At 38.4% G+C, this 23,764-nt stretch overlaps 1 protein-coding gene across 11 annotated transcripts in view; it reads left to right on the plus strand.

The window, feature by feature from the left end:
• Nucleotides 1–23,764, plus strand: part of Gria4 (glutamate ionotropic receptor AMPA type subunit 4) — a 397,921-nt gene that overhangs the window by 149,512 nt on the left and 224,645 nt on the right. For all 11 annotated transcript variants that reach the window (XM_037207784.1, XM_037207785.1, XM_037207786.1 and 8 more), the window contains one exon: nt 12,827–13,066. In XM_037207784.1, the coding sequence (XP_037063679.1) occupies nt 12,827–13,066 (240 nt within the window). The remainder of the gene's footprint in view (nt 1–12,826; nt 13,067–23,764) is intronic.

Raw genomic sequence — 23,764 nt, forward strand, 5'->3', positions numbered from 1 at the left:
TATATTTAAAAAATTTTTTAAATGAAAATTAGAGAAATATTTTAATGGCATGGTAAATTTCCATAAAAAATAAGTTATCCCAGGAACAGAGAACTAGTAACCAGTAACCAAGAATAAACAGGAACAGGTGCTGTAGCTCCTTACAGAGGCTTAATGAATATTTGCTTTTTTGAGGCACTGTACCAATAACTGACATGAATTTAAAGATGAAATCACTGTACCAGAAAGAATTTGTGAAGGTTGTAGTGCAAATGGCATAGAATGCATAGCAAAAAAACCTGTATTCTTGACTCAGAGTTAACTTAGAAGCTTTTTGCCTGCTTTAAATGCTACATGGGACAAACAAGAAATTGTTTCCACTGAGAATTTTTGTATATTATTCAACTTTCATCTGAGTTTTGTGCTCAAATTTATACCATAGTTTTTTTCTAAAAGCCCAGGGGCAAAGATTCAGAGACCCATATGAATACACTATCACCACATACATACCAAATAAAGCACAAAAAGCAATTGACAGGAATAAGTACAAGATTACTATGGAGCATTTTTTTTTCTGTCAGAGGGGCTTCTTTACATTATTACCACCGGTAGAGCTCTACTAAAATTGAAGCAATGATTTAAACTACATATAAGGTATTGTCAAATTGCCAAGGACTAGATGATAGAAATGTGTGAAAGAGGCTACAAATGGTTTAAATTGAATAAACAAGTGTGCAACTGTCATACTGGAAAGCAAGAACATGGATGACCTTAGGTTCAAATGCTCAGCACATCCAGAGCAGATCATCAGCAAGGAAGAAACCTGCAGTTTAGGAACAGCTTCATTTTTCCATAAGCTGCAACTAATGCAAGTAGTGTCTTTGGTAGCAGGGTCTTACCATTTACTTCTGGTGGGCAGCCAATGGCAAGGGTGACATCCTATTATTTTAAGGGCCTCTGGATCTCTCTAGATAACAACACATATATGCAAAGATTTTTCTTGTCACTTTTTAATATAATGGAAGATTCCAATCACAATGGATTATAATAGTTTCAATGATTTGCTTTGCTTGTCCTTTTATATTTAATTCAAGATGTAATTAGGCATATTATAGATTATAAATATAATATCTATACTATATATATTATAGATACTTAACATATTTAACTATATTTAACAGACAGTTAAATAACAGTACTTAATAATTTATAATATTATTGATTAATAATTTGTAACATTATTCCTACTGATATAGTGGTGATTGGAACTTAGCTATGACTGAGGAAGAGGGGTTTGGTTCTTTTCTTTGTAGACTCTTCATATTACCCAGGCTTCCAGGTTCATCAGAAAGAGAAAAAAAAAAAAAAACTACAGTTCTAAATGTGGAGATGATAAAGTACTTGTAAAAGGAATTGCTGTGAAAGGAATCTGGACTAAATCCCTGTGTCATAAAAGTTGTGAAAAGGACAGACATACAGATCTTCAGACAAAATAGTAGATTTGAAGTAGATGGTATAATTGGAAGATGGGGCAATTGCACATAGACATTACATTACTTTTGTAAGTGTCAGGTTCCAAGGAAACTCCATTTTCCCAAATACTGGTCATTAGACAAAAGCCAGTATTATTCAGGAACTTGTGAAGTTAGTTCCTCCCTACTAAAAGAAACCATTTTCCTTATCACTGGCAAAAGGGGAAAATGGCTACCTGTGGTACCAATTAGCATACCAAAGTGCATGCTGACCTCCAGGCTCCCTCAGTTTCACAAGTATGCACTTCATAATCCAAGACAGTAACCTAGCTCTTTGCTGCTCTTCTCACCTCTTCTCCCATGCTAAAGCTCACAGGCTACTTACTTCTCCTTCTAACCCTGTTGTTTCTGCTGTGTTCCCCCCTGGTCCTATGTTATGCCCTGTCTTTTGCCCACACTCTATCTTCATCTCTTGCTCTCCCCGTGCCCCTTTCTGTCTCTCTGCTCTGCTCTTGCTTTTCTCATAGTCAAGTCTAGTAGCTGGCCATGTTCAGACTACTAATTTCTCTCTCTCTGCTCTGGACTCTTCCAGATACCTCATATCTACAATAAAGACCTTCTTCTTAACCATAACATGGAGTGGTCATATTGTCAGTTTTTACAGTCAATACTGTAGAAAAATATTGACAAGAAGTAACTTGTGGGAGAAAGTGTTCATTTCAGTTTACAGATCAGTGTTTACAATCCACTGTGTTGGGGAAAGCATGAAGGCAGGAGCAAGAGACATGGGTCACATTACACCTGCACTTAAGAAGCAATGAGAAGAGGAAGTGAGTCTGGCCATTAGACTTCACAGCCTGCCCCTAGTGACCCATTTCCTCCATCAAGGCCCTACCTCCTGAAGGTACTATAATCTTCCCAAATGGCACCACCATCTGAGGAGCAAATGTTCAAACATATGAGCCTCTGGGGGACATTTGATATTCATACTATAACATATGACATTTAAAGTCCCAGGATTAAATGACTTTATTTGTGTTTTGAGAAAAGTGGTGAGTATAAGATGAAGAATATAAACAGGTACCAAATTTAAAGAAATGGGTGCCAAGACATGTCCAGTAACAAAGGAAGGTCAGGGCTATGGTGTTAGAAAGCAAGGCAAGGGAAGCATTTGAAAGATGCATCTAAACATGTCAAAACACAGCAGAGGATTCCACCAAAATAGAAGTGAAAATTGAGTGATCAGCAATGAAGATTTAGGAGATGAAGAAGCATGAGATGATGAATTGGAAATTATATGAGAAGAAAAGTCCCCCACCGAGGAGACTATGAGCAGTTAGTGAGAACATAGAAGCAATGAAGTGCAGAAGTTCTTTGCCTTAATAAAGTTGGGCATCAAATATATTCAGAAAAAGCTCTTTAAAAAGAAAAATTGAAGATGAAAGAGAAGGGTAATAACTATGAAAAAGAACAACTTCATTGACTGCTGTGGGTGTCAGTCAATACACATTTTCTAACTTGCAACACACTGAGCTAAGACCATGTCACTTTACTTGGATATGATACAAGGCTACAATTAATCAAAAATTATGCCATAATTTGATTTAGTTTATCATAGGGAATATGCATGTGGAATTAAATTGGGCAACTACCTGATAAGAAGACATGTTTAATTCACTCATACCATCACGTATAAGGTGAATGGATCATCACCATGTGCTTATATTATGCTCTAATTTACATAATACATGATACATGATTCAAGTTATCTCATTAGTGAAGCAAAATACAGAATGTGCACTTAAAATTATAATTGCTTTATTTCATTGAAAACATCATTCTAATTAGTGTTTTTTTATAATTAGATATCACAAAATATCTGTCAATCTTTTATCATCACCTCTACTCAGTGACTATGCAATAATTATTGTTTGTTATTTTATATTAAAAGTTAAAATTCACTTTTCTTTTTCACTATTCAGAACATATTTTATTAAGCTTACTTTACTCTATTAAATTATGCTGCATTTATGTCCTTTTATGTATAAGGTTTGAATACTTATTTGTATGCTAATCAAGAGCAGATGGTATGAGAGATAACCAAGCAAAATTTTGATTTAGTGTTTCCGAAGCTAAATTTATAATAAATATGGAATGGACTTAGCTATTAAATTTGAATCCATTGGACCAAACATTACATTTTTTAGGGTTTCACATGAAGATAATAAAATTGAACATTTGACTGATAGCCTATTCTTACACATTGAAGACACAATAATCCTCACCTGCCAAGCCAGGGCTCTAGATTAAAATGGGGGGGGGGGGTAATGTTCAAAAGAATAACACTATAAACAGAAATTTGCAAAGGTACATGGATGACAGAATTCATCCACAAGCAAATGTTAATCAGTATATATTTAGTATATTTTCAAAGTAGGAGTAATAGATGCAGAATGGCAGAAAGGTATGAAAAAATTGGATTATATATCATGATGAAAATGAATAGAAACAGAAGAACATGATTAAAAATAGGAAGTTATGAAGTTGGTAGTAAATTATACTGAAATAAGCTAAGTAATATGGTAAGAACCAGAGCAGCGGGAAGTCATGAGCTTGCACTGAAAATGTATGGAAGGGGTAAGTGGTAGGGGGGCTTCTGCAAAGTTCCTTAGTTTAAAACTCTATTCAGTAATTAACTTCTTACAAAAGGAGCTTATATTGTGCATAGAAGAATGCTGGAGTGCTCCTTCATTTTTTGGAGTGCTCCTTCATTTTTTTTTTTTTTTTTTTTTTTTTTTTTTTTTTTTTTTTTTTTTTTTTTTTTTTTTTTTTTAGGATATAAGGACAGAAGAGAGTATTACCATATTCTAGCTCCCCATGGTTCCCATGCAGCATCAGTCCCTCTGGGGAACTCCTGGAGTTCCTGAAGAAATGCTGTGGGAAAAATACTCTTCCTCCTTTTTCTGAATAGTTTTTAAAGTCTGTATGGAGGTTCAGTAGCAAAATGGAAAGCTGGAGTTGAAGACTTGAATTCTAATGCTAATCACTAATGAGATAACTTGTAAAATATATTATGTAAATTAGACCATAATATAAACATTTTTTTCCATAGAGTAAAATAAAGGTTATTTGAACCATGGACTGGGGATGTAGTTCAGTTGTAGAATACATGATTAACCTAAGTGTAAAATCTGGGTTCAATAGCTAGAACCCAAAAGCAAAATTAAACAAACTAAAAAAGTGAATTGAGTCAGATCTTTAATTAAGTGAAGATTGAAAGTCACCCTAAAACTTGTGTGAAAACAAGAACACATGAAGGAAATGAGTTAAGCTCAGACTGTACCATTCACATAAATGCATCCAGAGTGTTGGAGGGACATCCATGAGGTTGGCACCTGGTTCATAAAATGAATTACTGGATCATTGAAGTTATGAAAATTGAATTCTATGGAAACCTAAGATGCCAGTGCTTTCAGTATGAAACCCTGTGTCTTACAAGAAAATGCAGGTCAATCACACTCCCCAAACACTCCTTTGAGAATGGTTAATGTGTTCCAAGGGTTAATCTTAGTTCCTAGGGCATACAGAATTACAGATGGGTGAACTTCCTCAATAGATTTCCCCACAAACTGCTCCAGTAGCTGTTGAAGTGGTATCTGTTGTGTGGAATCTAAACATCTTATATCTTAGCTTTAGATCAACTGAGGTATCTTATTCTCTATAACTTTTACTGTGCTGTTTAATAATAGAATTATTTAAACTATAACTGTACATAGAAACTGATATCTAAAAAGGCAGCTTTTTGTTTCATGTTTCTTCATAGGATGGTAAGTTTATATGTTGTCATTGAATGTTTTCAAAAATATCTCATGCATGTCATTTAAAGATGATCAACATCTACTTTCTGCTCATTTTTATACTCTCCTGTTACATTTATTTTTTATCCCTGACTTTAAGTTAAAAAAATAAATACAAATAAAATAAACCTCCTAGATTTATTCCAAAATCTCAGAAATTATATGATACAGATAAAGATGCTAGTATATATTTCTAGAAATTTTAACATTTTAATAAAAATTTCTTCATTTTATTGAGAGTCAAAGGATAACTCAGTTAAGAGCACTTAATGGTCTTACAGTTTCAATTTTCAGTACCCACATAGCAATTATCTCATAGCCATCTGCAACTTTCATTTTAGGGAATCTTATCCATACATGCAGTCTTGTTTTACTGTATGCACAGAGAGGGGGGGAGGGAGGGGGAGGGAGGGAGGGAGGGAGGAGGAGGAGGAGAGAGAGAGAGATTAATGTCTCCCAATGACTATAGTTCTGTGTCTTTTAAAGTGTAGATGATAAAAAGTCGTCTAAGTTTGTTCCGTAAATCAGTCTTCCTCACTTTACAGCAATGCAAAAGGGATATTCTCTTTCTCCCAGAAAGGCCTGGCTCAAGATTATGGGTGATTATTTTAGGGTTATAGCTACACAGTTGCTCCTGGTTCACTCAATTGCTTATCTGCCCTAAAAAATGATTTTCCTCTAAAAACCAGTTTCTATTTTCAAATATGATTCAAGCAGACTTCAGGGTTGTGACAAAAGATGAAATTAATACAGAGTAAAGTTATAAATAAAAGTTAACAATTTGTTTATCAAATGCAGTCCAAGAACAGATGCAGTGAGCACATAGCTTAGGAAGCAGGTGATTATTTCTTCAATTCCTATTAAAAAAAAATGTCAAAGTATATTGTTAAAGTTTTTAGGCAAGAATAAATACAGAAAAAAAATTATCTGTCATTCTTAAAAGCTTGGAGCATAGGGTTTGAGATGTTTTAGAGGGTCATATATTACTTATTTTAATCAATTTTCTCTTTAATTCAAATTGGCTTCTTAATTTGGGGTTTTAATTCAAACCAGCTTCATGCAAGGCTTGGCTGTCATCACAAACTTAAGAAATCACAGTTGACTGTATGATAAATGCACACTTTTCCTGTGTTCTGTTATGTCCAGATCTTGGGTACCACCCAAAAGACCACCACAGAGACCGAATCCCATATGTAAAAGCAAAGAGCCTTTATTTCCAAGATCAGCACTTGGACTCTCTGTCCTATGCAGCAGTGAGAGCTGAGAGCCCAGATCCCAGTCAGGGTGGGGCTTTTATCATAGTAGAGGTTGAGGTGAGAGGATTTCCAGGGTTCAGGACATTGGGTGACATTTTTCTAGGGATATAGGAAATGTTTGGAATGTCAGATAGTTCCTCTTAGATGCAGGACCCACTGGGTGGGGTTAGCTTATGGCTTTTCCTGGGTCCAGGTGTTGCCTGCCAGAAGCTGTGTCTCGGCCTCTAAGCCTGTCATGACAGCTGTGTGGTCAAGCTGTTTTCAGGACCCCCACATTCTCCCCTTCATAAGTACTAATGACAGGACTCAATAATAAGTCCTACCTGTCCAGGGGTTTAAGGGTATTGAGATCTAAGAACCATTAGCCAACAGATTTTTTTCAGGACAGTGACATCTGTACCTATTGCCATTCTTAAGACTCTATAGTTCTGATCTTTGAGTACAGCCAGATTATGATCTTATATAATACCTCTTTGGTTCTGCACAAAAAAAGGTCAAGTGTCTTATTGCAGAGCCATTTTAGTTAATAAATCTATCAATTGACAACTCTGAATCTATTTTCCTGGTATGTCAATGGGCATTATAGTTGGCCATCTTGCCTCCATGCCAGGGAGTTTCCTTTTAACTCAGCATTTCAGCATTTTCTGGACAGGGAACATGGGACAATGTATTCTCTTCTGAAACTGTTTCTAGATGACATTGGGGCACTGTTGTCAGGGCACCAAAAAGGATGAAAAGCTAGTCAAAGGCTAAAAGGCTAGTCAAAGGCTGGGCAATCTGGCATCTGTCAGAAGCATATGGCTATCTGACCCTGCAGAGACAGGGAACAATCACATTGGCTGGGCTTGTCCACATCAGCTTTTAGCAAGTCTGGAGCTCACAATCATCTGGAGCAGTGTAGTCAGCAATTGAAGCTTGGAGGTATCTGCCAGCCAAGTAGAAACCTGTTGAGACAAACTTAAACTATGAACAGAAGTTAAAATTTATGAACTTATCTGGAGCCCTTAGGACCACATTCCTAGTAACTGGGAAGAGCAGCAGTCCTGAGACCAGGAGAGAGAAAATATTCATTAGCAATAAGCTGTACTTATCTGGTGTCCTTCCTACCTCTATGAAGTAGATCCAAGGTTTTATGACTCTTTTAATCCTCTGAGGCCTATATGAATTATCTTACAAAATGATGTAAAAGTTTTAGATATAAGTGTTTCCAAGCTGTACTGAAATCCATATCATAGACAAAGCAGGTAATGGGTATCTGCAAAACAGCAGAAATAGACTCATACCTTTGAGTCCCAATAAGAACTACAGATTTGGGTTAAAAGCATGTACATTTCCTTCTCTCCAGAGAGCCAGATATAAATTAGACAGAGATTTTTGGCCTGATGAGAAGCACTTCTGGGTTTATATTTAGGTATATTTAGATGAAAACTAAAATAAATCTAAATTTTTGAGCTTGTGACTGAACAGTAAGTAGTCATTGCTCTACCATCTTAATCAGAACTCTATTAAATGTTAAGCTCTGAACTGTTATATCATAGAAGGGGAGAGAAATCTGAAACATTTCTCATACTCTAAATCATTTATTTATCTCTTTACAACTTGCATTTATATCTTAAATCATTTTCTGAGAGCCTCAAAGCTTATAAGCTTTCACATCCTCAGACCTTTCTTAGACCCATATTTAAACATTTATGACTTATTTCAACTTTTATATCTTAGAACATTTTCTTTAAAATGAGCTAACAAGTTAGCTATAGCTTATGAATGGATCTGGTTGTCTGATGCTGCCAAGCTGACCAAGTTGTAGCTAGCCTACCTGTCAGTACTATCAGAGATCTGAGAAGGATATATTATATCTGAGTGCAGACCAAGCAACTTCCAATCCTATAAATGACAGGGACCCATCCATACCCAGGTCTTCATAGCATTGGAGGCACAAGTATCAGAGCAGCAGCATCTTCTGTGGCAATCAGACCCATAAGGCAGAGTTTTTCCTGTGGAAGAGGAACACAGGAAAACTGACTTTACTTTCTCTAGGCAAAATTCCCCAGTGTCGTGCTGCATGTCCATAGTCTGAGCCAGGTCCTGGCAGCAACTGTTGCATTGGAGTATCTTTCCCTGTTGTCAGCATTGCCATAATCCAGGCAGAGACATTGTGGTGCCCCATACATGATCTTCTTTGGAGACCTTGGGTTACTGCTAGGATCTGGGAGTCTGATATAATAACTTTTAGGTTACCATTTTAAAGGCCATATTCTACAGACCTCTGAAGTGTGAAGGTTGTCCAGGTATATCTGAATAGACAAACTTTGTTTCTAATTACTTGTTTTAAACTCAACCCTGAAAACATATACAAAGGACTGAGTATATGAAAATATACAATTATCCCTGTAATTACTTACATCAGTACTTAACATGACTACAATTAAAGAACTTGATTATTTATAAAATGACTATTTACTTATATTCTCTAATAGCTTACAATAGTTAGCCTTAAAAACAATGATTTTAAATTGAAGCTCTTCTAGTATCAAATATGGGTTCAGTAAAGAAACCAAAACAAAATATCAATATAAAATATTTATATGACTCAGTTTATAACTTAAGCTTAACAAATTTAGCAAAGACAAGGAGGCTAGGCATATATTCTTAAGCCTCACTGGTTCTCAACTTTCTCAATGCTATTTCACAACTGCAGTTTTGCCATTGTTATGAATCTCAATACTAACATCTGACATATAGGTGGTCCTAGGTTAACCCTATAAAAAGGTTTTTCAACCCCAAAGGGTCAAGATTCATGGAGTCAGAAGCTGTCCCAAGCCCTTTGCCTAGTTCGTTGTCTTGCTGCATCATAAGAAATGAACTTCCCAGTTTCTGATTAGTATTTGGTGCTTATGGCTGTGACCCTAATTTTTAACCTTTTATTTTAAGTCCAAATATTAACAATATAGAGCATTTTATAAACTTAAAATGTCCCATAGACCTATAAATTTAAATACTTTAAAAACTGTTCTTAAAAAGGTTAAGATCTATCAAATGTCTTTTTGCACTATCAACAATAAAACACCTTTTTTTTTTATTTTTAGAGGGAGAAATATGGCATCACCACGGTCTGTATAAAGTAAAACCAAACTCCAGAGTGCAAACAATCCCAAAGTTCAACATCTGAAATTCATCCACAATCCTTTTAGTTCTTTTACTTAGAGGCTTGGATAATTTCTTTGGCCCTACCCTTGGCAGCATATATATATAGCCTGTCTTCTAGATCTCAGTCTGCTCCATTTCATTGTAGCTGGATGCTTCTGGTGACTATCATCTGGGTGACTCTTAAGTTACAAAGGTTAGCTGCCAGAGCAAGGTACTGTCATGTGTATAAAAGCACTGAGGTGCAAATTTTATATTTAACCTTTTCTATTAAACACATGTAGCCATCTCTTTAAATTCTGTAGAAGCTTGCTGTTGAATACTTGGCAAAGACATAAGTACTTAGGTGTAAGTCTCTATATTAGCTTTTTGTTAACCTGAATAGAGCTTTATAACCTTTAGTAAAAGATGGTTGCTAGCCATGTGGCTGCCTATGAGGTCACCAGCAAAGATGGAGGAAAGCCACGTGGTTGCTGTTGAAAGCATGATTTTTCTAAACAATAATTACTTGCACACATACACACGGTTGGATCCAAGTTACATACACATACATACAATTAAAGCTTGCTTACATTTACACATAGAGTTAAATCCAACTCACATATATGTCCACATATACACACACACATATATCTCCATTTTTAACATAAACAGTTTACAATGAAGCACCATCAGCTATTTTTAAAATGAAAACCAACCAAAATTAACTTTTAAATTCAGTATTTGCAGGTATAAGAAACCACAACAAACATAGTTCACATCCCCTCTGACCTTCTACCACCTTCTATGTCCTTTTAGTCCATTCTTTTGATCCCTCAGATATTTACTTCTGACAGATTCTGCTTTTCTTTTCCTTTTTTTATTTTCTTCAAACACAGAAACTCTTACCAAAGTCTTTCTTGTCATTCCCCTCAATAGTCTAGAATATACTGTGAAGCTACAAAATTTTAAACAAGAACAGAAATACATGCATATATATAACACTGTACCGACATGAAGAAACTATTGGATCTTAGTGATCAAGGCAGCCCTGGCTGTAGCATTATAACATAGCCGCCATAGCTTAGCAACCATAGGCAGTGACATTCCATTCTGCCCTTGGAGCTAAACCTTGGTCAGGTTTAGCCCCAGGGCAGGTCTTGGGAGCCCCACCCCCCAGCATGGGAGATGGAGTGCAGCATGGCAACAGAGCAGCCAACTAGAAGAGACTCCATGACCCAGCTACGTGCTCCAAGCTAGCCAAAGTCCCACCTGCTCCATACTGCTCCACCCTGTAGCTCCCTGCGTGGGAGCCCAGCCAAGAACCTGCCAACCATGTCAGGGTCCAGTGGTGCTCATGGCCAACCCTGGTTCCCAGCCATGCCTTGTCCCCATGGCAGCCTTTGGGCCCCCCTGACCACCTGTGCCGCTATGCTGCAAAGTCTCTACCCCACAGCTCCCTGAGCGTGAGGGGGGCCTGGTCCTGAACCTGCTGCATCTGGACCACTGTAGTGCTCACAGACTGCACCCCGGGTCCCTGAAGTAGTCCTTGGGCCACTGCAGCTACTGCCCACCTGACGCACTGCACCACAACAATGTGTTCCTCTGCCTGCTGCCTGTTCTCCAGTCAGAGAGCAAGGACGCAATGGGGACACACTCTTAGTCCATCCAAGTTCAACCAGTATAGCACGAATCAAACCTGAGGCCAGGTGTTGGGGTGAATGCTGGAAGATCAGAGAGACAGAACAAGCCACAGCTGTCTCACCTTGCCAATTCCTCAGCTGACCCTGTCTCCTCAGACTGGAAGCCTCTGAGTCCTCACCCAGAATGAATCTCAGCTGAACTGTTGCTCAAAAGCTTAAAAGCTTAACCAGCTTAGTTCCTGGTTTTCACGCCTTATATACCTTTCTGCTTTCTGTCATTACTTCCTGGGATTAAAGGCGTGAGTCACCATGCTTGGCTATTTCCAGCATGGCCTTGAACTCACAGAGATCCATGCCTCCAGAAGGCTAGGGTTAAAGGTCTGAGTGCCACCATTTTCTAGCCTCTGTATCTAGTGGCTGTTCTGTTCTCTGACCCCAGATAAGTTTATTGGGGTGCACAATATTTTGGGGAGCACAATACCACCACAAACCAAAGGGACCCTCTGTCCTTTCTGCTGCCCATCTGGCCCCAAAGGCTGTCCACAGGAGTAGGAGTCATAACCAGACACACAAGCCCAGGCATAAAACATGCATACATGTGGCCACATTTCTCACACATTCACACATTTATATAGGCAGGACATTCCAACAGAAAGGCAAACAATTTTCCCAGGGAAACAGTGTCAGCTGACCACACACAGTTTTGGGATTCCCCACCCCTACTACAGATAAACAGATGTGGGGTTCTCCACCCCCACTAATGTGGCCTGAAATGTCTTTCAGCTCCTTGTGATCACAGTCTGCCCCTTAACTGGTCCTGATCATAATCACTGATTTAGGCTAGCCACAGAAATGAAACTGAACACAGACAGGAAAGACAGACAGACACTTATAGGCTGGCTTCAGGCTCTGCAGGCAGTGGTCCCGATGGGCTTAGGGGACCCTGGATAATCCCCTAAATGTTATGCCCAGATCGTGAGGACCCCCAAAAGACCACCACAGAGACCAAATCCCATATGTAAAAGCAAAGAGCCCTTATTTTCAAGCTCAGGGCTTGGGCTCCCTGTCCTACACAGCAGTGAGAGCAGAGAGCCCAAAGCCCAGGCAGGATGGGGTTTTTATCATAGCAGAGGTTGGAGTGAGGGGATTTCCAGGGTTCAGGACCCTGATTGGCTGACATTTCTTTGAAGTGTAGGGAATGTTTGCAATGTCAAGTATTTCTTCTTAGATGCAGGCCCCACTGGGTGGGGTCAGCTTATGGCTTTTCCTGGGTCCAGGTCTTTTCTGCCAGAAGCTGTGTGTGGGCTTCTAAGCCTGTCATGGCAGCTGTATGGTCAAGCTGTTTTGGGTCCTCACACACACACACACAATTCCATATCATAAATTGCTAACATTTCAGTGATTTTCTTTTAAACCTTCACAGGCTATAGACTTCAAGTGGCCAGTTTTGGAGTATAACAATTAGTGATAGCCTTCTCTGTTTGTTTTTTCCCCAGTCTGTTCCCAGTATTCTAGAGGAGTGTTTGCCATTTTTGGACTCTATGACAAGAGGTCAGTGCACACCTTGACCTCATTCTGCAGTGCCCTACACATCTCCCTCATCACGCCCAGCTTCCCCACTGAAGGGGAGAGCCAGTTCGTGCTGCAGCTAAGGCCTTCATTGAGAGGTGCACTCCTGAGCCTGCTGGACCACTATGAATGGAATTGTTTTGTCTTCCTGTATGATACAGACAGGGGTAAGTCCTATCTTTCTATATTCGAGGAGCTCTAACTTTCAGTCTGAGATGCCTTTGTATCATTTATGTGACTTAGCAAAAGCATTTTGATCCTTAATGCTTCTAAAGCGAGTGAATAGTTTGGGCATATTATCAATGTTTCAATTTCAACTACTATAAGATGTTTCTAATTTAAAATGCTTCTAGTCTGGCATGGTGACTTTTCCCTTTGTTCTCAGCACTTGAGAGGCAAAGGCAGAGGCAGGCAGATCTCCATGACTTCTAGCCTGGTCTAAGTAGCAAGTTCCATCCAGGCCAGCTGGAGCTACACAGTGTGACCCTGTCTCCAAGCAAAGCAAAGCAAAACAAAACAAGTAACTTCTTATTTCTGAGCAAACCAGCTCTGCAAGTTTGTTAAATTTGGGCCACAGAGAAAAACAAACCAAGGTGCTTTTGCTCCATCAGTGGCAATTCTCCCAGAACACTCTTTGATTTCTAGTTCACCAAACTATGTGCAAACATATCAACTGAATAACTCTATTGCTAATTGTCCAGCAGATACCAGCAGGGTGTTCAGTATATCAATCAGTTCCACAGCTGTTTATTTAAAGAATGCTTCAGATCTCAAAGTTGACACTCAAACCCAATGAGATAGCCTCTTGCCTCAGATGCCACCCACAAACTGTAGGTTATCTTTCTGTGCATTTGACTAACCAGCTTTGAATACATGTTTATCATGCTGCACACCAGGGTTCTAGTGACTGTCTCACTCTGCTTGATTAATTAGCAAGATCAAATCACAGAACTCAGGATCTCTTTGCTTATGTCTTATATACTGTAACATTATATAATTGTTCCAAGAAGAGTATGTATGGCAAAGCATAGAGGGGAAATTTTTCCTTTGACTTATTTTGGCATACCTTCTTTGGTCTCTTTCATTTCTGGTTAGCATTATATTTGTAGAAATGGTTTTTTTGCTCATTGCATAATGTATTTTCAGAAATCTAGCAAATGATATTGTGGATGGTATTATACACATGTGTCCAATCTCAAAACAATTCAGTGCCCAAGGTAATGATAGACAGGCAGAAGAATGTGTTTGTGTAGGTGAAGGTTGCATCATATTTTTCTATGTCTACTTTAGGGGCTTTACTGCATGTGTGTTTTTATTTGTTTTTTTTTTTTTTTAATGTGTAAAACCCATTAAATGCTGATTTAAAAATAATATAGGAGAGTGGATGTGGTGATATTTTATTTGTGCTGAAATGTGGTGATACTTTATTTGTGCTTTAATGAAGTCTGCCTGGAGATTAGAAGAAATAGCAAACCATTTTAAGTAAACATATAAGTCAGGCAGTGGTAGCACAGGCCCTTAATCCAATCACTTAGCAGACATGGTCTCTGTGTGTTCAAGGTCATAGTAGGGAACAGAGACAAGCGTGGTGACACATGCCTTTAATCCCAGTACCAACCATAGAGACCTGGAGGTCTGTTCAGACAGGCAGTGACAAGGAAGTGAGGTAGCTGGGCTAAGATAGCCAATGAGAGGGCAGAACAGCAAGGTAATAAAAGCCTGAGTAGACAGGAAGTCATGGCATTTTGGAAGCTGCAGAGTTGGTGAGGTAGGTTGGCTGGTGGCTCTCACTATTTCCCTGATCTAGGGCTCTGGTTATTTCATTTATAAGACAGTTTAGCAATTTGTCTTAGAGGTGGAATAGCAGTAATACTAAGTAAATTAACATTAGTATCAACTGATATCACAGTAAAAGTACTGATAACAGTTTCTTTGAAACATCTTACAGATAGAATTAAGAGTATAGGAAAGGGTATGCCCAAAGGTTGACATGGAACTTTTAGTATGTACAGTATATATTGTAAATGCCATCCTCTTCATCTTCTCAATCTTTAGTTACTAATTACTACACTTGTTAACATTCTGATATCAGCTTCTTCTTTGTAACCCCTTTCAGACAGGACTAGAATGGCATAGGCCAAGGGTAGCCACACCCTATGCAGTGACCCTGGTCCAATTAAGAGAGGAATGGTTAATGTCTGTGATATGTATCTTCTCCTCTTTGTCTTCTCCATATCTGGTTACTAATTGTCACACTTGCTAACATTCTGATTTCTACCAGGGCTGTGCTTCTTGACTCCCCAACCCTATTTTATAGATAAAATAAGATAATTGGCAAGTGAAGGCAAATGAATTAAGAATCTTCCAGATTCTATGCAAGTATAACATGAGAAAGTATGAATAATTTACTCTTAATACTTCACTGAAGTATGTCCTAGATCAGGAAAAGAAAATCTATCCAACCCACAAACCAAACACAAAAAAATTCCTGAAGTCTTAAATTTTCTTTTGGTAAATCCCCATGAAAACACTCAAGCAATTATCTGTATTATAATGAATTCATCAGGATTTAGAATACATTTTTATAATTAATCCAAACACATCTAGCTATAAACATTGACTTACATACTTGTTGCCTCTTGCCAAGAATAAGGATAATCTATTCCTGTAGAAGGAAGATAGTGTTATGTGTAACTTCACCTTATTGTTTGACCAAGGACAGCAAGACAGCCAAGAAAGATCAAGGTATATAAACAGCCACACAGAGTCTTGTAACTGAGATAGAATCAGTAGGCAGAAATAGGCAAGGAGCCTCCTTCTCTCCATAGCAGAACTTTCAGATGGTGTGATGTTTACTTCCTGCCCTTCTTAACTCACAGCTCCACAGACTGGCACCATCATGGCTTTAAAAAGGGAACAATGGGTTGAGAATAGAAAAGATGAAACCAATTCAGTGAGCCTCCCTATTGTGGAAAAAGAGAGATCCATGCTTTCCCATTGTGTTCTACTGTTTCTGATTAAGACTAGAAGAGTTACATTGAGGAAAAATATAAGAGCTGGTAAGAAGATAGGAAGAAGGGCCATGAAATGTCATCTCCTGGGATAGATGTAGCCATTACAATCATGAACTCATAGTAGCTACAGATGTCTGCTGCACTCTCTTTGCCAAGAACAGATACATCAACACAGGCAAGGATAGAAAGTAGAGCCCTACCCTTACTGATAAACTATTAGCTACTGATGGATTCAGGGAGTGACAAAGTGTCTTGAGTTGTGTGCCTACTGATGACCAAAGTGTAATGGACACTTCCAAATAAATAATCACACAGTTGTACCTGCCTAAACCAAATGGATCACTAAGCAAAGTCAAAGTCATGAGCCTTGGAAAGAGATAGGTAGGGGTAAGGGAGAGTTGTCCTAGATAAAAGGGAAATGGACTTGAGCAGAGAATAATCAGAACACATTATATTCTTATATTAAATGATCAAACAATAAAATTAATAAAAGTGCAGCAAAGAAAATTTTGGAGGATTTGAAGGTAGAGAACTGAAAGTTAACCTGAATGAGTGCTATAATCTAACAAGGACTGCCAAAGAAGGGGATTGAGAAAAGAACAACAAACAATGGCAAAGGTGACCACAGAAAGAATAAAGCAGAGCAAATAGGAAAATAAGCTGTCAGTTGACGGAAAGTCCTGGAGATGAATAGGTGCCTTCAGTGAGTTTTTTTCTTCAGACAGCCTTTTTTTTTATTTAATAATTAAATTTAATTTTACATATCAGCCATGGATTCCCTTGTTCTCCCCCTTCCAGCTCCCCCCCCTTCTCCCAGCCCCCTCCCCCATTCCCATCTCCTCCAGGGCAAAGACTCCCCTGAGGATTGAGTTCAACCTGGTAGATTCAGTCCAGGCAGGTCCAGTCCCCTTCTCCCAGGCTGAGTGAAGTATCTCTGCATAAGCCCCAGGTTCCAAACAGCCAGCTCATGCATTGAGGACAGGACCCAGTCCCACTGTCTGGATGCCTCCCAAGCAGATTCAGGCAGCCTTTTTTATTTTATTTTATTTTTTATTTTACAATACTATTCAGTTCTACATAATAGCCACAGATTCCCTTATTCTCTCCCTTCCTGGCCCCTCCCCTTCCCCCAGGCCACCCCCCATTCCCACCTCCTCCAGATCAAGGTCTCCCCCGAGGACTGGGATCAACCTGATAGACTCAGTCCAGGCAGGTCCAGTCCCCTCCTCCCAGATTGAGCCAAGTGTCCCTGCATAAGTCCCAGGTTTCAAACAGCTAACTCATGCAATGAGCCCAGGACCTGGTACCACTGCCTAGATGCCACCCAAACAGATCAAGCCAATCGACTGTCTCACCTATTCAGAGGGCCTGATCCGGTTGGGGGCCCTCAGCCTTTGGTTCATAGTTCATGTGTTTCCATTCATTTGGTTATTTGTCCCTGTGCTTTATTCAACCTTGGCTTCAACAATTCTCGCTCATATAAACCCTCCTCTTTCTCACTAATTAGACTCCCAGCACTCCACCAGGGGCCTAGCCATGGATGTCTGCATCCAGATTCCTCAGTCCTTGGATGGGGTTTATGGCACAACTATTAGGGTGTTTGGCCATCCCATCACCAGAGTAGGTCAGTCCCTGCTGTCTCTCGGCCATTGCCAGCAGTCTTTTGTGGGGGTATCTTTGTGGATTTCTGTGGGCCTCTTTAGCTCTTTGTTTCTTCCTTTTCTCATGTGGTCTTCATTTACCATGGTCTCCTATACCTTGTTCTCCCTCTCTTTTCTTGATCCAGCTAGGATCACCCACTCTCTTTCCCTCGACCTTCATTGTTCCCACTCATGTCCAGACTGTTCATGTAGATCTCATCCATTTCTCCATGTCTTTCTTGGGGTCTCAGGCAGCCTTTTAAACATGTGCTAGCTTAGTGTGGCCTAAATGGGGAATAATGGCAGTGCACATCAATCCCTGTAAATGGCTCTGCTGTGTTGGTTGGTTGGCATTTGTCTTAGTAACTGTTCTATTGCTGTAGAGAGACACCATGACCAAGGCAATTCTTATAAAAGAAAGTATTTGACTGGAGGTTGGTTTACACTTTCAGAGGTTTAGACCATTACCATTATGACTGGGATCATGGTCATACACATGGCACTGGAGAAATGGAGAAATAGTTGAGAGATTTATGTCCTGATCCACAGGCAGGCACAGAGAAAGAGAGAGAGACAGAGAGAGAGAGAGAGAGAGAGAGAGAGAGAGAGAGAGAGAGAGAGAGAGAGAGAGAGAGACTGGCCTGATATGGGCTTTTGAAACTTTAAAGCCTACCCCCAAGATACCTCCAACAAGAGTACACCTACTCCGACAAGGCCACAACTATATGAGCCTATGGGGGCCGTTCTTATTCAAACCACCACAGCATCTCAAAAGGTGCTAGACACACATTGTTTACTGACAGTTCTACCTGGGTGGGTGTTCTTTGCCTAGTTCTTTTGGGCTATCATTATTTAGCCATTGAGCAGGAAATAACAGTAGGCAGATATGACTAAGGCCTTTGAAGTGCTTCACTGGAAAGGTGAGTCTTTACCACAGCCTGGAAATTCAAAATTGCAACAAGCAAATGCAAAGTGAGTGCATAGGAATTCAGAACCTGATTTTTCTCATGTTGATTATTTTAAACATTTTTTTAATATTAAATCTTTTTTCATTTGCTAGAGCTCTGAACTTACTTCAAAAATGCGTAATTCAAATTTGTCTGAGTTCTAAGGCAAAACATGTTAGATTGATAGAATATAGATATAAAGATTTAGTGTAGTTTTATCTGAAAAGAACAGGCCACTTAGGCTTTCTAAACTATTCCATATTTCGGATGACCCATGATCTTCAAAAATGGTTCATGATTGCCTGAGAATTCTTTTAGAAAACAATAATAACATTCTAGATGATGAATTGAAAACTGGGGGAAAAGAATTTCCTTGTGGAGCTCTGGTTTAATACACTGCCTAAAGAAAAAATATATAATGGCAAATCTGTGTCAACTGTAAATTTTGAATTAACAGTGTGCCTTAGGCATTTTTCGCCATGATAAAACAGGAGTAGAGAAAGCAAAAACTTACAATGTCTTGCAGTGAAAAAAAAATAGTTGTTAGATGCAAAATACAAATTTCCTAGCTGAAGTCTTAAAACTCCTGCCAGTCTTTTACATATTCAAGTAAAATATTTTTTAATACTGTAGCCAAGACCTTGGCAGTAGATGATCTAAGGACACAATGTTTTCATTTTCAAGCTTTTATAAGTTATTACACTCGACCTTGAGCAAGTGCTCAAGTATTACTAGTTTTGAGTTACTTTTCTGTACTTAAAAAATAGAATTAAAAAACATATCTACTGGGTCCTTTATTATGAGTCATACATAAAATGCTTATAAAGGGAATACTCTATGAGAGATATCATTGCTTTATTGTTATCATCATTATTACCAGCATGGTGGTCCTATCATATTGTGAGTTAAATTCCTGAATAATTATCATTTTAATATTCTTTTGTTTGTTTGTTTATTTGTTTGTTTTATTGGTTTTTCCAGATAGGGTTTCTTTGTATAACCACTCTGGCTGTCCTGGAACTTGCTTTGTTCCCAAACTCACAGAGCTCCACCACCACTACCTGGCCATTTTAATATTCTTACTCATGAGATGTTCAGTTGATAACTGATATTATGGAGAAAGGCTATGGCCATTAAATACCATGTTACTTAATAAGAGTAACCTGTATTGAGTTCAAAATTCCCTAATTGTAAGAACAAGTGACATAGTATTCATGTGCAAATATACACACACCTTACTCATTTTCATTTTAGAAGTCTTAATATTTAACCCCAAAATTGATAGATTCTTGTTGAAAACCAGAGAAAAATTTTTATTTGAGATAATTTGTCTATAACTGGTAGGTGACTCTAGAATTATTCTGGTCTGTCACCTTAACAACATCTCTATCAGACATTGCACTCACTTCTTTTAGTGCTCCTGCCACAGATGTTTGTTTCACAACATGGGCCAATAGAATTCTGTATCCTAACAATCTACATAATGGCAAACAGAATGCTCAAGGAACGTCTGAGATTAACATCAGAGGAGCAATGTCAAATCCAATGGAGGGGCCATGTCTCAGAATGTATGCATGGATCACAGTTAGAGTAAGGTCAGCTTAATGTACAAATACAGCATCTTTCAAAAGGAATGGGCAAACTCGTAGTCGATGTAAAAGATGACTGTAATCCTCTTTCTGGGGGGCACGATGGAGGCAGAAATAATCAAAATGTCTATAAAAGTGTAAATGAGCAAAGAAAGCACACCAGGTAGCACAGACCCAAGCAAAGAAGTGAAGTACTTCATGGAGTTTTGTGAATGGGGAAAAGTTGGGCTTGAATGGAACCTGTGCTGCATAGACTTAGTGGAAAGTAGAAGCTAAAAGGCTGGCAGCCTTCACTAAGAACATCTTAGAACCATGGAGTATCTTATTAAGCAACTCTTGAAAACTCCTAGACATCTATGAGACAAGAATCTTCCTTTCATAGTAGAATTCAAAACAAATCTACTGAACCCATGACAATCATCCAGAATTATTCTTACCATTTTATCTTTTCTTGGATGGTGGTGGTGTATGCCTTTAATCTCAGCACTCAGAAGCAGAGGCAGGTACTTGTGTGAGTTTGAGGCCAGGCTGCTCTACAGAGTGAGTCCCAGGACAGTCACAGCTACAGAGAGAAACCCTGTCTCAAAAACAAACCATTTTATCTCTTCTTTGGAGTGATAACAAACTAGATTTTATTATCTAAAGAAAGTAATCATTACCACATAAAAGATTATGGTCTCACTGTTTTCCAAAGTTTTAGGGTTTTTTTTTTTTTTCTGTTTAATGGGATCCAATTAAGAGCATAACAATCATACCCCACTGTAGAGTGAACTCAATAGACATCTTTAGTTTTGCTAAGCCTGGGTCTTTAATTTGAAAGGTGGATGAAACAATTTTGTGAGGTTCATCTCACTCAGATAATTTTGCATACTTACCGTGTGATAAACCCACACCTCACCAAAAATGATGCCATAGCAGGGGGTATTCCCTGTAAAAGTATATTGCACTCTACTTCACCCTGTAGCCCTTAACTAAAAATGATGCTATAGCAAGAAGTATTTTCTGTGAATGTTCATGGTTCATTCCTTCATTCCATTGGTAACTATTTAGCCTTCCACAGATGAACTTTTTAAGAGACTATAGAAGAGAAATATTTCCATCAGTTTTTACTTAGGGAATATTTGAATTATGACTCACTTAAAAATCTGTTCTCTTTGTAAATCTCTTAAAATACTTTAAACACAACCTTGAAATGCCACCTCAGAAATAGAAAATAAACAGAAACTGAAATTAACATGAACATTTGTCACTAAAGCACACTAATGCTGTTCTTTTTCTGTAGTTTCACATACATCACAGCGAAACATCTTAATGTCTATGTAGATTTTCCCCATGAAATGTATCTTACTTGAACCATTTCACTTACTTCATTTTTTGAATTTTAAGTTATTTTTATGATATTAACCACTATTCACTCAATTATATAGAAAATAATGGTAATAAAATATACAGTTTGCAAGAGTGGTAGTGAACACCCATAATGCTTTACTCAGAAGCTTGAGGGAGGAGAAGTGTGAGCTAGAGGCCAGCCTTGCCTCATAATAAGTTCAAGGTCAACAAAGAAAGACCATGTTTTAAATAAATACAAAAACAAAAAATAGAAAAATCAAAATCTGCCTGTCTTTTAAGTCTAAAAACCACTCTTTTGAACTAAATTTATATTATAAAGACCACCTCCCCAAAAGAAATGCATTAATTTGCACAAAAACCATAAATGGTGTATCACAAATTCAAAGGTTGTAAGTGCCTGAAACAGTTACTGATTGGGGAGGACAAGACTGAAGGTGAACTGTGGCCACCTGTGGTAGGTTCATGTTGCCTTCATATTACTATAGTTGGGGAAAGGTGGGTAATGTTTGAAGGGGTAAACAGCAAAGGATAAAGCTAAATAGCTTAATTTTTTATATTAATCAAAACATTTCTCTTACTAGTCCCTGGACTGAACACCAATGTTTCTTGTCTAAAAGCATGGAAAGAAGGTGGGTTTAGGCTTACAGTTCCTCAAGAGAACATAGCTATACAGTGACAAAATGAAACCATTGGGTCAGACATTACAATAGCCAAGGTGCTCATCAAACCCAGAAGCACATGACCAATGATGCCATATGTCCACACAGGGCCCAGACATGTCCTCAAGAAGAGGACCATTGGAGCAACACAAGCATTAGAAGTGGGCTCAAAGAACATCCCATATTAGCTAGCGCCCCTTATACGGTTGCAATTAGTGCAAAGAGACAGGCTGAAAAGTGAATTAAATATAATTGAAGTTTTTCTAATTTGACATAGAGAAATATATCCTGAATCCTCTCTAATATTCTGTACAAATCAAAAGGTTAAAGTTGTTGAATTATTCAAGAAATAACAGCAGTCAAAGTATATCAGCCATAGTGACATGTGTTAAAACATAAAAGACTCACATACATGAGTTAGATCAATGAGCTTCTGAAAATGTCCTGGACCCTGAATGTTGGTAAAGATATTCCTCTACTGAAAGAAAACAGCAATGTGGAGATCACTATGGAAGGGAAGGTCATCATACAGAATCACATCTGACTCCACATTCAAATTTCAATAATTAGTATTTACCAGTTCCTTTTAAATTGAAAGTTTCTTTTCATTTGTTTGTTTGTTTGTTTTGGTTGGTTGGTTGGTTGGTTTTTTTGTTTTCGTTTGCTGATTTTGTTTTGTTTTTAATGTGCATTGGTGTTTTGCCATGGGTGGTGGGTCTCCTGGAACTGAAGTTACAGACAGTTGTGAGCTACCATGTGGGTGCTGGGAATTGAACCTAGGTCCTCTGGAAGAGCAGTCAGTGCTCTTAACAGCTGAGCCATCTCTCCAGCCCCTACCCCCATTGATTTTCTTAACTGAAGCTGTTAAACCTCTAGAACATTAGTCATTAAACTACAACCAAGGGAGTGGATTTGACTACTTCTTGTAAACAAAAATCTTAGTGGAACACACCACATCCAACCTTTGGGTGTTGTCTGTGGCTGTTTTTATATGCTCTTATATCAGAGACTATATAACCCATAGAAATCTAAAATATTTGCTAGCTGAAAACAGCAATAAATTACTTCTAATAATATATTTTTGTGCCTGTAGAACAGAGTTTTGCTCAGCCCTCATCAGAGAATTTTCTTCATGCAGTAAATGAGAATTTACACAAAGAGTCATGATTGAACAGTGTGCAGAGGGTGAGAGACTTTGGAGCACTCAGCCCTAAATGGGATATCTATATCAAACTGTTCTCCTCAAGGTTCCAGGATTTGTGTGGGAAAGGAAGAGGAAATATTATAAGATATGGAGGTGGTGGATGACTCCAATGTCTTCCAGAAACAGGGCTGACACACATGAACTCAGAGACTGTGACAGCATGCACAAACCCTGCACAGGCTCAAACCAAACAAAACCCTAGCACTGAGAAAAAGAAGGAGACACGAAGTACCACCTCTAAGAGCTATTTACAATTGATACCTACTGGCAAAGGGAAACATCATTTTTTCCCAATAGAGTATCACTAAGTATATTAATCATATTCCAGAGCAGGCCACATATTCAGGTATAATTAGCCAATACAAAATGGGCTATGTGCTTTATTGTGCACTTTATGTTCTTTTGTTTGTTTTCTTACTGTTTTTTCTTAGTTTGCTTATTTTAATTTGCATTTTTTGTTTT

Source organism: Peromyscus leucopus, chromosome 7 (genome assembly GCF_004664715.2).
Source record: "Peromyscus leucopus breed LL Stock chromosome 7, UCI_PerLeu_2.1, whole genome shotgun sequence".
Taxonomy (NCBI): Eukaryota; Metazoa; Chordata; class Mammalia; order Rodentia; family Cricetidae; genus Peromyscus; species Peromyscus leucopus.